Here is a 16,692-nt window from a genome sequence, read left to right on the forward strand (position 1 = left end):
GTTCACAGCAGCAGGACCTGCTGGAGCATCCCCTGAGTCTCCTTTGCTGCTCTCTAGACTGTGGCAGGGGGGTTGATTTCTTTCTTTTTAGTGGCCCTTGCAGATGATGGGGAAAGTAGAACTGACATCACTAGTCCTGGCACCAGGGTTTACAGAATTGTTCCAGCTGTGCCTGCTGCCACTGAGGACATGAAAGGCTCACAGCTCTGAGGATGTGGAGCACGTGTGACTTGTTTCTGACTCTGTCCAGTGGACAAACCTTGTTCTCAGCCTCTTGCTCTGTCAGGGCTTTGGCCTCAAGAGTGGCTCTGTCGCTGGATGTTATTTTGGGTGTTAACAAATATCCCCTGCCAAGTCCTGCTGGACTGGCTGCAGAAGTGTCTGCACCCAGTTGGATTGCTTGCAACCTGAAAGCACCCAGTGTGCCAGGGGAGTTTTGTGTGTGCTCTGACCACTTCAGCAAGGTTTGACTTGAGCCAAGTCCGTCTGACTCTGCGCTGGAGCAGACAAGGCGTGCTCCAATACCCTGTTCCACTAACTCTGCTGGGAGGGATTGCCATCCAGGCTGTCCTGGTTATACATCCCCTACTCTCCCCATAGCTAGCACACACCAACCCTGAGCACGAGGCTGTTTTAATTACTTTATTTAATCAAATTTTTATTTTATTTAATTTTTCAGCTATTTAATGCCTTTCCTTTTTTTGCCCTGCTAGCACGTTGATGGCAGTTTTTCTGTGAAGCCCTTAAAACAGAAGCAGATCGTAAGTACCTGTTTTCTGTCTACTCTTGGTTACAGACTTGCTGGTGTCCCACCGGTGCCTGAGTGTACCCAGTGGGAAGGTTTGGTGTTCTCTGAGAGCCTGAGATCTCACCTCTTTAGCTCAGATATCACGAGCAAAGGCAGTGAGCTGCTGGCTGCCCTAAATGTTGCCCTTTTGTATCCCATCCCAGTGTGATGTGCAGAAGCTGGGTAGTGCCTCATCAGGATTGAAATTGCCTTCAGTCCTGCACAGACAAAAATACATAAGCAACTACAAACTGCTAAGAGTGACAAGGATTTCAGCTTCTGAGAAGAACTCTGGTAGTGATCCTGCTGCAAAGATCAGCTTGAAATGTCTTGGAGAAAGAGATGAGATTTCGGGGGTTGATCCCTTCACCCTTAGGCCTGTGCTGTGTTTCTGCTTTAAATGTTTGACTGCTCATGATGGATGGTTAAGGTTTACTGATCTGAATTAAAAAGCCTTTTACTACCAAGAAGGTCATTAAGTACCTTAATAAGACACTTCTTGCTTTAAGATGTACCTTCCAGTCCCCAGATCAGAAGAGAGCCACAAACAGTGTCAGTAATCATATATGAAAATGGCATTTGGTAATTCACTGTCTAGCTCCCCAGCTCTGTGCAGAGACTCATGGCCTGTCCATATTGGACATCTGACAGCAGTATTGGCCCTCTCTCCCAGAGCTTTATCCCAGTGCCAGTGGTGTGGGAGTTGCCACTCCAGCCTGATGTCTGTTCTGAGCCCCATGTGTCCCAGACTGATCTGTGCTCCCTTCTCTTCCTTGGTGCTCCCCTTGGCTGTGTTGCAGCACAGTCTCCTGGCTGGTTGATCCATCTGGGTCTCACAAGTATTTTTAATAGAATCAGAGACTGTTTTGGAAGGGAGTCTGTCAAGTGTGTGAGGGCAGGTTTGTCGTGGGAACATCCAGGAGAGCTGTGCCTCGGCTGGAGGATGGAGCAGAGCGATGCGATGCCAGCAGCACCTCTTTCTCACATATTTTTCAGATCAGAGTGTTTGTCAGCTGATGAAAAGCCTCTCATTTATCCTGCTTGGGATTTTTTTGAGGGAGGGGGTTTAATGCTTTTATCTCTAAACCAGTGCTTCCATGGTGTGAGCTCTCTCAGTCAGCGTTGGGTTCCTGTGCACACTGAGGCAGTGTGTGCATCCTTCTCCATTCAGCACTGCAGACTCCCCACATGGAGGGCTGTCTTGCTGGAAATGCTCTGCAGGGAAGTTCCCACCCTACCACGGTTTGGTTAGCTGACTCCTGCAGTGGAACACTGAGTGCTTGTCTGTCTTTACTGGCAGAGCATGTAACCTTCCCACTCAGTGTTTAGTTGTGGGTACTTTTTTTTTTGTTGGCAGTTAGTAAAATGTAACATTTCTAAGTTCTCTCCTGTGGCTTTTGGAATAGAAGGAAGCTCTTGTTAAAGAACACACAGTACCACTGAAACTGAGATGGCATCTGCACCCATAAAAGCATAGAGCAGAGGTGTAGAGTCTGTGTCTGGAATAAACCATGTTATAACATTGCACATTCTTTGCCATCCCTGCTTTTCTTATGTCTTCCCCTCCCTGCCATTGCCAGGATTGTGGGTACCTTTTGTGGGCATCAATCTCTAAAGCTCTTTGGGAGCAGGAAGCAGCAGCTCCTGGGCTGAACTGCTTTGTGCTGTGTTCAGTTATAGTGTAAGTACCAACCTGTTTACAGGAATTCAGGTTTGATGAATACAAACAGATGGATCAGCAGAAAAACATAACCTGGACTTGGCCAGTGGTTCCTGTGTGCATCCAGTGAGGCTGTAAATAGCAACAGAAGCCTTCGGAAGGATGACGTGGTGTGGGATGGGTTGGAGAAGGGTGAAGGTGAAGGACTGCATTGTCTGCAATCACCTACTTCTTCTTAATTACTCCTACTCTTTTAAAACCTAGAGTTCTTTCTAGTAAGAGCTGTTGCACTGCTCACCCTTTCCCTGCTGGGACATGAGTTTCTCAGGATTTTTAGAGGAAAGCAGTTAAAAGGAACACAGGCTCCCGCAGAGACTTTGGTCTCTCCCTCCCTGACCTCTTCTTTGCTTTGAGCTGACCACTCCTGCACACACTGTCACTCACTGTGATCCTCCAAGGAGTCAGGATGCTGTAACAAGGCTCTCTTTGAAATGCCAAGCTACAAAAGGACGTTTCCCACATAATTGTCCCCAGACTTCCTGGGTGAGTTGTGAGCTGCTGCAGAGGGTTTTGCTCAGCAGTCCAACAGCTGATCTCATTGCCATGAAATGCAGGCCTAGAACAGATTGTCTGTGAGCTGCACACTGAGTTACACGGGGAGACTCTGGAATTAGTGTGTTAACACTGCCATGTCCCAGCTCAGAGCATTTCTGAACCAGCAGATGGGCTGGATACAGCTCCCTCCTGCCCCCTTCTTGGCATGTGTCACCTTCTGAAGCACTGGAGTCCCGTGGAAAAGCCACTGCTCACTGAGCACCTGGCTTGACTAGAGGAGAGGAGAGAGGCCAGTTACACATGGAAATGCCAGGAGCCCTGGGATTGACAGCTGTTGTAGCACTGGGGTCCTGGGGGCTTGGCTTCACTGCACGTTGTCAGCTGGACATGGAGAAGGCAGGAAAGTTTGTCCTTCCCCTGCTTGTGACATGTGTCTGTTTGGTACCTGGCAACCCTTTTACCTGTTGCAAGGTTTTGTGCAGGCAAAGCAACACATCCTGCTCTGGGGAAGCTGCTGTGTAGCACCAGATCACAGAATCCCAGGATTATTTAGGTTGGAAAACACCTCCAAGATCATTGAGTCCAACCTTGGACCAACTAGACCAGAGCACTGAGTGCCATGTCCAGTCATTCCTTAAACACCTCCAAGGATGGCGACTCCACCACTTCCCTGTGCAACCCCTTCCAGTGTTTAACAACCCTTTCTGTGAAGAAATTCTTCCTGATGTCCAACCTGAGCCTCCACTGCTGTTACAGGTCCCTCTGCAGAGCCTTCCTACCCTCCAGCAGATCAACACTCCCACCCAACTTAGTGTTGTCTGTGAACTTACTGAGGGTGCACTCTATCCCCTCATAAATAAAGATGTTGAACAGGACTGAATCCTGGGGGTCCATTATCTCTGTGCTTCCTTGTAGAGGCTGCTCCTCACAACTGTGAGAATCTCGTGCTGTGCTGGAGGGCTAAGCTGGAGAACAGGGGAGAACCCCCAGTGCAGAGGGACTTGACCCATCAACCCTCCTTGTCTCAGTGCTGTGGTTCAGCTGCCCAGGGGGGTTTGCAGGCAGCTGCCAGTTGGCAGAAGTGGTGGCTTGGGGGAGTGTGTCCCTCTGAGTAACTTCCAGCTGTGCCTAGAGCACTTTCTGCCACCACACCTCCCATTTATAGGTGCCACCAAGGGCCTGGGGATGGCAGTCAGTGACACTGCACTAATGTAGGGCTGTCCCTCTAGTGCTTCTTGTGCTAAGGGAAATGGTTTGTCTGTCCTTAGAAGCTTGACCTTCTGCTCCCAGGGGGTGAACAGGGAGGTGATGTGCCACCATTGGTGTGCCAGTAAGGAGCTGTTGGCACAGCCTCTCTCTGCTGAGATTGCAGAAATGGGTGGAAGTTCATCTTGGTTAAAGTTAAGCAGTACTCCCACAGAGGACTGTGGAAGGCTGATTGCCTCTGGATTATTTGAGCTATGGGTGTGTATACTCTGAGACAAGCAGAGTACTTGTTTTTTAGATTATTTTGATAGCCCAGCTGGCCACTTTTGTTGCTCCCTACCCACTCCAGGCGGGGTGGGCAGCACTTTTTGAGCAAGGAGAGACTCACTCTCCACTCTCATTCTCTGTCCTTGGTGATGTTTGTTATCTTCCATGTTGCTGTAGGGAAGCTGTGGGTGTAACATGGACATTTTGACACGGGGAGGGAGGGAAGGTGGTCACAGAACAGCAATGACAGAGCAGCTGGCACTCCAGCTATTGTCTTCCCCCCCAGGTTGACCGGGTGAGCTACCTGCTTCAGGAGATCTACGGCATCGAGAACAAAAACAACCAGGAGACCAAGGTAAAGATGCTTCCTGAGCTGTGGCTTTCCAGCCTGCACCTTCTGCTTTGGAGCTTAACTATGGGGATTGTCAGGGCAATGTGGAGGTGCTTCCCAGAGTGACTGTCAAGTCTGTGTCGTTCCTGCAGGCACCAAAGAGGACCAGGGATGACAGGTCCTCACTGGTGTAAGGCCTAAACAGTCAGTGGAGTTGTGCTCAGATAATTTTAAGGCAGCATGAGGCTCTTGAGGATGTTCCTTGGGGCTGGGATTGCTGGGAGAGAAGGGCCTCAGTGCCCCATGGATGTTTCAGAGCACTGGATTTTAGGGCTTGTAGAAAGCTCTGTGTGTGTGTTGCTGCCTCCCTGCATCAAGGCAGTCGTGTCTGGTGTTTGTGCTCTGCTCCCATGGCTCCTTCACATTCTCCTGGTTGCGAGTTCTGCATGTTCCTGTAGTGTTTCAGAAAACTGAGCTCTCTAGGGCTTGCCAGTATCCAGAGAGCAGCCTGCATTCCCCAGCAAGAGGGAGCACAGCATCCCTAAGGGATGTGTATGCAAATGCCGTAACCAGAAACATTCCCATCTTGAGGCAGGAGCTGCTGCTGGATCCCAGCTGCTGGATCCGTGCCTGCTTTGTGCTTCCTTTAGCCTTTTTAGAGCTGCCCTTTGCTGCCACCTGGGCTGTGGAGTGTCCCCACTGCTGGTCTCAGGATCACACAGCTCCAGGGTGTGTAGTCCATGATTTGTAAACAGAGCAGTAGCCACAGAGCAAGACAAGCAGGATTCCTCTCCAGGCAATGCAGTGTCCTTCCCAGAGTGTCCTGTGATCTGCCTGTGCCAACAAGCAGTACCTGGAGAGGCAGGACGGAGAAGTCTTTTCCAAGATTTTTCTTCCACAGGATCTATTTAAGAGGATTGAAAGCTTCTTTTTGGGTCCTCCAGGGTCTTGTAATGATTCTCTTGATCCAGCAATCACACATTTGTGGCCCAATCAGACAAGTGGCATGGGACCATTTCGTTCTTCCTGGTGTACCCAGCAAACTGTGTGAATGGGGCAGCAAAGAGCCTCTCTCCCTCCCTCCCAAAATACCTGAGGGGCAGGTGTGATGGGACAGACAGCTCTGTGCAGGCAGGCAGCAGGCTGGGTGAGGATGTGGCAGCAGCACAGTTGCTGTTTACACCGAGGTTGCCCATGGTGTGGCATGTTCTAGCCCTGGTGACCAAAGGGACCTCGTGAAGTGGGACCAGGTGAAGGTGGAGGTGCCCCATGCTGGGTCACTGTGGTTCTGACACAACTTCTGTGACATGGGTGGGGAGACAGTGGAGTTTTCTGCTGTCAATCTTGTGGTTGGAAAGTGCATTTCTCCTCCCACCAACAGTTAGATCAGTGTCTGTAATCCAGTTTGTGGGGCTCTGAGTGACTGACACACGAGTGTGGTGCATGTTCCTGTTGAATGGGTGCACACAGGCTGTTTTACCAGGGTAGCTGTGGGCAGGTGAACATCCCAGGCTGGCTCTCTTGAGGTTGCATCAAAGCTTGTGCCAGCACAGGAGCTGGTGAAGGTGCAGAAGAACCACTGACTCCCTCACTTGTTCAGAGCACCTGTGGAAGCTGGGCTGGGCATGGCTGGCGTGCCTCCTCCTGTCCAGCTCCTTGTGGGGATGCTCTCAGTGTGGGAAGAAAGGCTGGAGTGCCAAAGAACTTGCTTCCCTGCTGACCCTGGAGCCACCAGGCTGGAAGGCAGGAGCTTGTTCCTGGTACCCTTCAGCTGAGAGGATCCCTTCCCCAAAGGGGCTCTGGGGAAGGACAGCTCTGCCCTGAATTCCCAGTGCAGTGCCCTGGCCTCTGGCCTTCAGGGAGCTCATCCCTGGGATGAAGGAGTGTCCAAGCAGGGCTCTGTGGGCTGGAGTTTGCTCTCCTTCAGAAACCCCCACTGAGAGCTGACAAAAGAGGATGCCAGCTCTACCACAGACTTTTGGGTGGGAAATTTCCCCAGGCTCCAGAGTCCCTTGGCAGTTTGGCATACCCCTGACCATTCCCATGCCAACGTTTTCCCTCTCCTTGCAGCCTTCAGACGACGAGAACAGCGACAACAGCAACGAGTGTGTGGTTTGCCTGTCGGACCTGCGGGACACCCTCATCCTGCCCTGCAGACACCTCTGCCTGTGCAACTCCTGCGCTGACACCCTGCGCTACCAGGCCAACAACTGCCCCATCTGCAGGCTCCGTGAGTCCCTGTGTGCCTGGAGACACGGGCACCTCCTCCCTCCCAGGCCCCTCTTAGGGCAGTGCAGGCTGTGAGAGGGAGCATGTTTTACACACCCCACCCCAAGGCTCAGCATCCCACTGCTGCTGCTCCCACCTGGAGATGAGAATGGCTCTTTGCCCAGGGCCTCCCTGGCCACTCGTCCTCTCCCTGGGATAGACCTGAAGGTGAAGGTGCTCTGAGCTGTGCCATGTTGGCAGTTCTTGTGTGGAAAATGGAAAATCCCCCAAAGGAGGGGATGCAGAAGCTTTATCCTGAGGGTATCTGGCCCAGACAGCAGCCAGCCCCACTGGAGGGCTGTCCAAATACTTTCTGTGATTTTTTTTTTTTTCTTCTGATAACTTTGCTTTCACCAGGAGGCAGAGATGAGATAAGTCAAATTGGAGTCCTTTGCTTTGCCAGGAGTTAGGAGGATCTGCTTAACCATTGCATTGCTCAGTTCCCAAAAGATGGAAAAAATTACACTCAAGTCAGCACTTGCTGAATTCCACATTTTTTCTCAGAAGCACAGAGGCATAGGAATCTCCTGAGAAAATGCCCGTGTTTTTGCTGGAATAGGCAGATCATGTGTTTTACCCCCTGCCTGGTCTCTGATGTATCTGATTGTTTCTAACTGATAATTCCGAGGAAAAGAAAAAAAGAGCCTAAGACAGATGTTTGGCCTGAGAAACTAAGTCTAAACAGTTCAAACATGGCAAAGATGCAGTAACCAAAAGCAAGATCTTACCAGAGGAAGTGCTGGACAGCTTAACAACTTAAAACAGTTACAGCGTTATCTCATCTGCAGGGGAGCAGGTTGTATTTGTACCTCTGTCCTCTGTCTCTAGGCTGATCTTGCAGTGGCTGGGTGCAACAAGAACCAGGGAAATGCCTGGCAAGTCCTCACAGCTGCATCAGAACAGATGTCTGGCTCGTTCGTGTGCGCCCTTGGCACAGAGGAGCTAACAATATTAAAGATCTGCAGATAGAAAATGGGGCTGTGGGCAGGGGTGGAGATCAGAGCCGTGGTGGTGGGAGGACCAAGGGATCTCTGTGCTGGAGGCAGGAGTACAGCTCTAACCCCCCAGCTGGGTTTGCAGCCAGCGCAGAGCCTCTCACCACCACAGCCCATGGCAGGCACAGTGCTTCCAGTGCCAGCTGGACCCCAGGGCTGAGCTTTGTGGGGTCTGAATGAGCCCAGAGTGGTTTTACATGAGCCCCCCACCCATCCTGTAGATTGCAGTGCACTCCCAAGGCCAAGCTCATGTTTTTCTTACGGGAATTGGAATGACCCACCCTTAAGGGCAACTTCTCTGGGCTTCTACTCTTGTACAGTATCAGGCCTGAAGGATGTCCATGACTGTGCCTGTTCTCCACAAGGACTCTGTGTGCCCAGACTCTTTCAGCCAGCAGATCTCTTCCCTCTCTAGCTGAATTGACTGGAAGCCCGACCACAGCACTTGGCCTTGGGGTGCTCAGGGTGCACAGGGGAGCTGCCCCATGCCAACAGCGTGTCTGTGGCAAGGCAGGGAGCTCTGGCATGGCCTGGTCCTGCTGGGCTGTGCAGTCACCTGGCTCGTGTTCCCTCCTAGCCTTCCGTGCCCTGCTGCAGATCCGGGCGGTGAGGAAGAAGCCGGGGGCTCTGTCGCCGGTGTCATTCAGCCCTGTCTTGGCACAGAGTGTTGACCATGACGAGCACTCTGTAAGTACCTTGGGACCCCGGGGACAAAGCCTGGGTGCTGGTCTCAGCCTCAGCAGGCAGCTGGTGGGTGCATCAAGCTTGGCCTGATGGTTGGTGACACTTCCTGGTGTCCCAGGGACCTCGGGAGGTTGGCTCAGACCCTGCACCGAGGGCTTCCTGAGCAGTGCAGCCTTTCTTGTCAACCTGCGAGACTGTGGGGTCCTGGATTAGTGCTACAACTAGATTGGAGGAAACAAATCCATAGAAACCTCAGGCTGATAAGATTTCTTGGAGCCTGTCCCAGCAGAAGAGTGGCAGACTCTGGGCATGACAGGGTTGGGGCTGGGAAAACAGGGCAGGGGAGTTACAGTTTGACTTGCCCACACATCTGTGTGGCATCACACCAATGAAATGCCCTCCCTGCAGCCTCCCTGAGTGTGCTGGGAGACAGCTGAGGGAGCGTGGGATGGGTAGAGTGGCACTGGTGCCCTCAGGGCCCAGCTGCATGTCCCCAGTGTGGTGAGGGCAGCAGCTCTTTGCCTGAGCAGCGCTGTTGAACAGCTGGCTCTGGTGGGACACATGAGATCAGAGTGAGAAGGAGAACCACATGTAGATCATCTTACAGGCTTTTGTGGGAACAGATGCTGTCACAGGAAAAGGCTGCCCTCTGCAGTGCTTTAGCCCTGCTGCCTTCAGCTGGGGCTGAGGAACAGGGCAGGGTAGAAAGCCCGAGGGTTGCTGTGAGGCAGAGCATGGTGTGTGGAGGAAGCAGGTGCTGTCACCTGCAGCGAGGTAAGGAGATGCTGAGTGTCTCTTCCTGTCACTAACCTCAAGAAACAACTTCTTTAAAACATGGTTTTCTCTCGACAGCGTCCCTTTAAGCCCCTTAAGGTGAGCTCTGTCTCCCTGCCCAGCAGGAAGCCTAGGAGGGGAGTAAGAACAGTAAGTGGCCTCGGGTGCTTGCACTGGGCTCCCGCGGTGTCACCTGCACGAGGCAGTCACACACACAGGGCTTGCTGACACGCTGGGTTTGACCTGTGCCCCTGCCTGGGCTATGACACTCCACCTCCTGCCTCCACCATGGCAGTGAGACACTCACACCCTGCACGGACCATCACTGACCTCCCTGGTTTGTCTGTGGACAACAAGCGAGATGGAAGCAGCTTGTCGCAAGGGTCTGACACTGGCTCTCAGGGACTGTCCCCAGGTCCTGAGCCTGGATGATTTATGGTCCCTGACCAAGATATTTTCACAGTTTCATAGGACTGTGGGCAAACTGCTGTCCCCTTGGCTCACCCAAAAGCTTCCTTGCACTTGTCTCATCCCCTCGGCAGTTTGGTGTGGGCACATCCTGGTGTGGTTTCCAGCCCGGTGCTGGGATGTAGAGGTAGATAAAGAGGCACAGCTGGAGCAGGTCTTGCCTTCAGGAACACTGGCTGCAAGAGGCTGATTTGCTTTTACAGAAACAGGAGGGATGGAGCTTGTCTTGTCTGGGGACTCTTCGAGTTGGTGTGGGATTGAGTAACTGGAACACTGTGCTGGGAACAGCATGAATGGCAACAGTGGGGGACCAGGAGCTGGGAAAGGGAAAGGTGAAGGAGGCCCCAGGTCAGGAAGGTTCTGTTTGTGCCCTCTGTGTACTCCCATAAGATATAGCTATGGCTGTTGTTGATATCAAGGAGGTTTTCTTTTGCTCAAGCCAGCCTAGATGCTCGGTGTTACGAGGAACGTGGCTTGGTGGGCTTGTCAGGTCTGGAGAAAACCAGGCAGGGTTCAGGTAATGAGGCTCTTGCAATTTTGGCACGACCTGGCTCTCTGCAAGCCTCCTCCAGTGTCCAGCAGTGCTCCTGGGTGGTGTAAGTGTCCCAGAAGAGAGCAGTGTCTCTTAGGGTTGTTTGAAAGCTCAGTAACTTGCAGTGAGGGTGTCGTAGCCATTGGCTGAGAAATCCTCCTCCAGCCTCTGAGTTGTGCCATGGAACCTGAGCTTTCACCACAACAACCCAAAATGAGCAGCCTTTGAACCTGCAGGCTCCAGTCTGCAGAGGCAGGAGAAAAAGTCCCAAACATGAGCCAGGGGAGTTTGTCTCCATGACTTTTCTGTCAACAAAATAGCACCTCTGAACTGCTGTCTGGAGATGAAAGGTCTTTTGGAGGTGGCTTTTGGCCCCACCACCTACAGCTGGCAGCAGCTGGGAGCCGATTCCTTGTTCAGCTGAGCTGAGCTGGTTCTCTTCAAACCAGCACAGGACCAATACTGAGGTGAGGGTCAATGATGGACCCTTCCCATCAGACCTAATTCCTCCTGTGACCACAGGTGAGTCAGTTCAGCACTGAACCCACACCAGATTAGTGGCTGTGCTGGAACAGGCTGCTGGGGAGGCTCATCTGCTGCTGTGTGACGGGGACATCAGGCTTTCACAAGAGTTCATGGCCAGGCTTAGCAGCAATGTGCCATCTTAGGCACAACTTAGAACCACTTCCCTGAGGACACAGGGCTGGAACAGCTCAGTTTAATGCAGTCTGGACTGCTGCAGTGTTGCCTCTTTGTTTGCATCAAGCTGGGCTGATCTCTTTATGGCCTCCTGGGTTGCAGCATAAACCCCATTTGTCCCTGAGTCCACAGGATCTTTATGATCAGGAGGGTTTTTAACCAATGTTGGTTTAATGGCTTTGCAAGGGTTCCTTTGACTGGCAGCTTCATGAGTTACAGAGAGAATGGGAATTGGTGTGGCTTTCCCTCTTCCCTTTTGGGTTCAATGGTTCTGTGATCCCTTTCCTGCCCTTTAGCAGAGGTGACTGTGCAGGGAGCCACCATTAGCAGCTGGGAGGACATGGGAGAAGTGGAAGTGGTGTAGGCTCTGAGAACCATCAGCTGGTGCACATGTTCCCTCCTTCAACTCTGTCTTGGTGACACTGGTGGTGCTGTGAAACAGCTGCATGTTCCTTGGCTGGAAGCACAAGTGAGGTGTTCATTGAGCTGGAAGGGTCTCTGAACCATTGGAGGAACTTCTGGGAGAAAAAATCCAAATGTATTTTATAGCAGCTTTTTGGAAACCCACTTTTTCACTCTCCTTGCCCAGCTCTTGAAAGTACATCAGAGGGCTGCCCAGCCACCATCCAGCTCGCTGGGATGCCCAGTCTCTGGGCAGCCCTCTGGAAACTTGCCTGGAGCATCATCAGCCTTACAGCCCTGAGGGAATGAGTGGCTGTTGCAGGGGAAGGAGCTGAGGTGCTGTGGAGAGGTGGCTGTGGGGATGGGCTGCCTGGCAGGGCAGGGCTGGGTGGCAGCAGGGCCTCCCTTTTCCAGGGGGGTTCCCGCCTGGTCATGTTTTCCCAATGTCCCCTCTCTCTCTTGCCCGCAGAGCTCTGACAACATCCCTCCCGGCTATGAGCCCATTTCCTTGCTGGAAGCGCTGAATGGGCTCCGCTCCGTTTCCCCCTCCATCCCCTCTGCTCCTCTGTACGATGAGATCAGCTACTCCGGGGTGGTGGATGGGATCCCTCCCGCCAGCCGCCCGCTCGTGGGCATGGACAGAGCCCTGGAGAGCGGCCACCAGAAGGGCAAGCGCAGCAAGTCTCCAGACAGGTCAGCATGGGGACAAGGGACACTCCTGCAAGCCCTGAGGGCTTGTGACCACATACACTTCGAGCCAGGAGAGGGCTCTGGCTGGTCCCCTCGCTGCTGACTCGGGATTTTAGGAGGCCAGCAGGTACTCGTGCCAGAGAGAGAACTGGGACATCGTCCCTCTGTTCAGCCTGAGGTTACAGTTTGTGTCTCCTAAAGGCTGGCTGTGCCACCAAAAGAAATAGTATTTTTAGCAAGGAGAATTTAATCTTAGAATCATGGAGTGGTTTGGGTTGGAAGTGGTCTTAAAGTTCATTTCATTCCACTCCCCTGCCATGGGCAGGGACACCTTCCACTAGCCCAGGTTGTTCCAAGCCCTGTCCAACCTGGCCTTGGACACTTCCAGGGCTGGGGCAGCCACAGCTTCTCAGGGCAGCCACAGCTTCTCTGGACAACCTGTGCCAGGGCCTCCCCACCCTCACAAGGAAGACTTTGGATGGAAATGTCTCCTTCCCAATGCACTTAGTCCCTCAATTTGCATTCGACATCCAAACTTTGCTGGATTTCAGCTTTCCATGGAGCTCCACAGGGGCAAAAGAATGGGTAGAGAAGTGACCTGAATTCAGAGCACAAAGAGCTCAGTTGAGATCCTGTAGTTGTCTGAAGGCTCCTGTTTTTGCTTTGGGATGGAGGGTGTAGGTGAGGATGCAGGGCTGTAGAGACAGGATCAGCCTGGGTTTGTTCCTGGCACTCCTCCCTGTGCTCCAGCCCAGTTTTCCCCCGGGAAGGGAGTCCAGAAGGTGTGAGGAGCAGTGTGGGACCTGAGCCTCATGCAAAGGCAGGTTTGTCCAGGCTGTGTTGCTGTGCCAAAGCTCGGCACTCCTTGGCTCTGTCCTGCTGTGCTGCCGCTCCCCATGGAGCCAATACAGGAGGCCTTGGTGAATTCGGGGAGCTCTTGCTTGTGGGCTTGTGCTGCCCCAGATCCTCCAGGAGCTGTGGTGCTGGTGGCTCCCTGCAAATGGAGTTTCTCTTGCCACACAGCACACTACGGTCCCCCTCGTCCCCAATCCACGAGGAGGATGAGGAGAAGCTCTCCGAGGACTCCGACTCGCAGCCGGCGCTGAGCGGGGGTGAGCTGGTCCTGAGGGAGACCAGCTCTCCAGAGGTGAGTGTGTGCTCTGCTGGGGAGCTGCCCTGAGCCAGAGCTCTTCTGGGGGGGCTTCTGGGACAGGGGAGGTGTCTCGTGAAGGGCCATTGCTCAGAGCCTTGGCTGCTTTATTTACCCCTGGGGCTCCATGGGGAAGGATGGAGCCACTCCCTGTGCCCCTGACCCCTCTTTGGGAGCAGAGGCATTGGATAACCGCTCCTTTGGAGCCATGTCAGAGCTTACCTTCCCCAGTGTCCTGAGCAGTGTTTGGGGCAGGGATGGGAGCTGGACCTTGCTGGGACATAAAACCCCTCCATCCCAGCCCATGGTGCCACAGCATTGGGGGGTGGCCCCTTGGTCCTGCCCTGGAACAAGTCCTGGCCCCAAGTGCAGCTCCCTGGAGAAAGCCAGAGCAGGAGAATGGCACAGCAAAGGCCTCCAGCTGCAGAATTAACCTGTGCTGTCCCTCCTTACAGAGTGTGGCAGGGGAAGAGATGGAGGAGGCCTCGCCTGTGCAGCAGGGTAGGTGTGAACCTGGCTGTGGGTGCAGCCAGACCTTGGCTTGGTGTCCAGTGCTGTTGTGGTGGGATGGGAACAATTAGGGAATGAACAGAAACATCCAGTCCCCAAAGTCCATCTCTGAGGCTCTGTACTTCACCAGGGAAAGGTGCCAGGGTCTCTTCTGGGAAGTGGGGGAAGAAAATCCACAGCTCTCCCTGGTTTATTTGCCAAGCATCTCCCCTTGCTCTAAGCTCTACACAAGTAGAGCTTTTCATGCCATGGGCTGTTTCCTTGCACCATTGGGGTCCTGGTGAGAGCACAGTCACAGTACTGGGCACGCAGGATGTGCCCCATGTCTTTGGGATGGATCTCTAGTGCTCAGGCAGCACCCAGAGGGCACAGGGACGGGGTGAGAGAGGGGTGATGGGCACATTTTGGGCCATGAGCCTTTGAAAAGGTGGCCCTTTGGCACTGTGACCTGGGCCAGTCTGAATGGCTCTCCTGGGACCTCTGTGGGGTTGGGGGAGCCAGGGAGCTTCCTCATGTGGAAGATCTGCACCTGTGCCGGCCAGGAGACCCCCCCCAGGGCTGGGCTGGGGGCTGAGGGGCAGTGCTGGGGACTGAGGGGCAGTGCTAGGGACTGAGGGGCTGAGCTGGGGGTTGAGGGGCTGAGCTGGGGACTGAGCTGGGGACTGAGGGGCTGAGCTGGGGACTGAGCTGGGGACTGGGGCTGTGCGGGAGGCTGAGGGGCTGAGCTGGGGGCTGAGGGGCGGGGGCTGAGGGGCTGTACTGTGGCTGGTTAACTGCAGGTGGTGGCCGCCCGCCCTCGGTGGAGGACGTGCTGCAGGACGGCGGCTGCGGCGAGAGCCGGAGCCTGACACGGTCCGAGAGCGACCCCCCCGTGGACGTGTTCCTGCCAGGTAACGGCCGTGCCGTTGGGGCTGGAGCTGCGGGGCTGTGCCCGTGCCTCCAGGGCCTGGGGGGTTTGGGGAGTGTGTTCCTGCCCACGGGCAGCTCCAGCTGCAGCCTTGAGATGGGGCAGGAAAGAGCTGCCCAGAGCACGGGCTGCTGCTCCCTGCCCCTGGGCAGAGCTGTGGGCGAGGGGGGGTAACACAGAGGTAACTTGCCCCGCCTTCTCTCTCCTCCTCCCTCACCCTTGTGTCTCTGTCCTTCCCCTCCTTCCTCCTCTCTGGGCTGCAGCCACTCCATGGCAGTTTTGTGTGACAGAGGCCTCCTGTGTGCTCCCAAATGTGCTCCTGCTTTTGGGCAAGGGAGGGGAAGCATCTGGGCCAGTTCCTGGGGGGTGGGGCAGTGTCATCCCGGCGGGGAGGGGCCCCGTGTGTCGGGGGGGCCCTGCGCTGTCCTCACCTCTGAGTGTTGTCGTTGCAGCCTGTTCTCTTCTGTAGAGTCGCAGTCTGTTCTGAGTTACCTCTCTAATGTCTCCTTCCCTCTCTGTCTGCCTTCCTCCCTCCTGTCTTGGGCAGCACTGGGTCCTGATTCCTGCTCTGTTGGTATAGAGGAGTAAGCTGGTACGTCTTCTCATTCTTCTTTACTGTTGTGAGGGGCAGCAGGAGCCCTCCTGGGAATGTGGAATGGGGCTGGTCCTGGCCATGGAGCAGGGAAGGAAGGGGCAGCAAACCAGCTAGGCTCTGTCCTGGGTCCATTCCCATGCCTGGCACCAGCATCCCTGCTGTCCCTGCGTGCCAGGACCCCAGGCAGGGCAGCAGAAACCCCTGCCCTTCCCACTGGCTTCTGTTGCCTCGTTGGCACCGTGAACATCCTGCTGGTGTCTCCAGGCTGGTGACAGAGGGTGTGTTGTCCCCTCAGTGTCCTGTGTCCCACCCCTGATGCTGAACCTGCATCGGAGGAGATGGAGCACTTGGCTCCAGCCCTGTCTCCCTTGGCCAGCCCAGGGTAGGAGGGTTTGGCCGATCCCCCTGCCAGGCCCTTCCTCTGCCCCCAGGGCTCCCGTTTCCGAGGCTGAACCCCCTTCTCCTCTCCCAGGTTCATCCGACTACACCAAGACGCTCCCCGTCCGCGGCACCGGCAGCCCCACGCAGCCCCTTCTCTTCGAGCAGACCCATCTGCACCTGGAGGACGAGCAGAGCCTCCCGTGAGCGGGGCCGGGCCCTGCCGGAGCCCCCGGCCCTGCCCGCGCCCCTCCGGACACGGTCCCGGCACAGCCCGTGCATGTTCCCTGGCGGTGGGTCGGGGCTGGGCCGTGTTTCCCGCGGGGGGTGTCCGTGGGGCCGGGCGGGGGTTTGGGTTCCGATGGGCAGATGAAGGACGGACACTACCGATGTATATTTTGTACACACCGAGCACAGCCCTTTGCTGTCACTGCCCCTGTACAGAGCCGTGGCCTCCCCGCCGTGCCGGGCCGCGGGGCTCCGCGGGGAGGGGGTTCCGCGGGGGTCACCCCGGCCCGTCCCGCAGAGCCCGGCGCTGCCCACGCCGTGTGCCTTGTTCTGCTTCTGCGGGGGGGCCCGGGGCGCGTCCCCCCCACCTCCCCGTCTATGTTTGTAGGAATAAACACGTGGAGCAGCCCCGCCAGAGTCCGAGTGCACCGGGGGGACAGGGAGGGGACAGGGGCGGGGAACCGGGGGACTGGGGGGCTCAGGGGGGACCGGGGGGCTCAGGGGGGACCGGGAGGGAGCGGGGGCTGCGGAGGCGGGGCCAAGGACCGAGGGGCGGGGCCAGTGGTTGAGGGGGCGGGACCGGGAGCAGCAGGGCGGGACCTTTGC

The 16,692-nt window shown here is 55.1% G+C and overlaps 1 protein-coding gene across 4 annotated transcripts in view; it reads left to right on the plus strand.

Annotated features, from left to right (window-relative positions):
- The window catches only part of MGRN1 (mahogunin ring finger 1), a 52,963-nt gene extending 36,469 nt beyond the window's left edge, over positions 1-16,494 (plus strand). Inside the window, exons 8-17 of one of the 4 annotated variants that reach the window (XM_064672641.1) lie at positions 714-761; positions 4,762-4,830; positions 6,877-7,036; positions 8,647-8,756; positions 9,606-9,677; positions 12,098-12,321; positions 13,342-13,465; positions 13,924-13,969; positions 14,758-14,868; positions 15,953-16,494. In XM_064672641.1, the coding sequence (XP_064528711.1) occupies positions 714-761; positions 4,762-4,830; positions 6,877-7,036; positions 8,647-8,756; positions 9,606-9,677; positions 12,098-12,321; positions 13,342-13,465; positions 13,924-13,969; positions 14,758-14,868; positions 15,953-16,065 (1,077 nt within the window). In that variant the 3' untranslated portion in view covers positions 16,066-16,494. Of the gene's footprint in view, positions 1-713; positions 762-4,761; positions 4,831-6,876; positions 7,037-8,646; positions 8,757-9,605; positions 9,678-12,097; positions 12,322-13,341; positions 13,466-13,923; positions 13,970-14,757; positions 14,869-15,432; positions 15,478-15,952 lie in introns of all 4 variants that reach the window. The other 3 variants (XM_064672638.1, XM_064672639.1, XM_064672640.1) reach the window with 3 other exon arrangements.
- Positions 16,495-16,692: the final 198 nt, after the last annotated feature.

Source organism: Pseudopipra pipra, chromosome 16 (genome assembly GCF_036250125.1).
Source record: "Pseudopipra pipra isolate bDixPip1 chromosome 16, bDixPip1.hap1, whole genome shotgun sequence".
In the NCBI taxonomy this organism is placed as follows: Eukaryota; Metazoa; Chordata; class Aves; order Passeriformes; family Pipridae; genus Pseudopipra; species Pseudopipra pipra.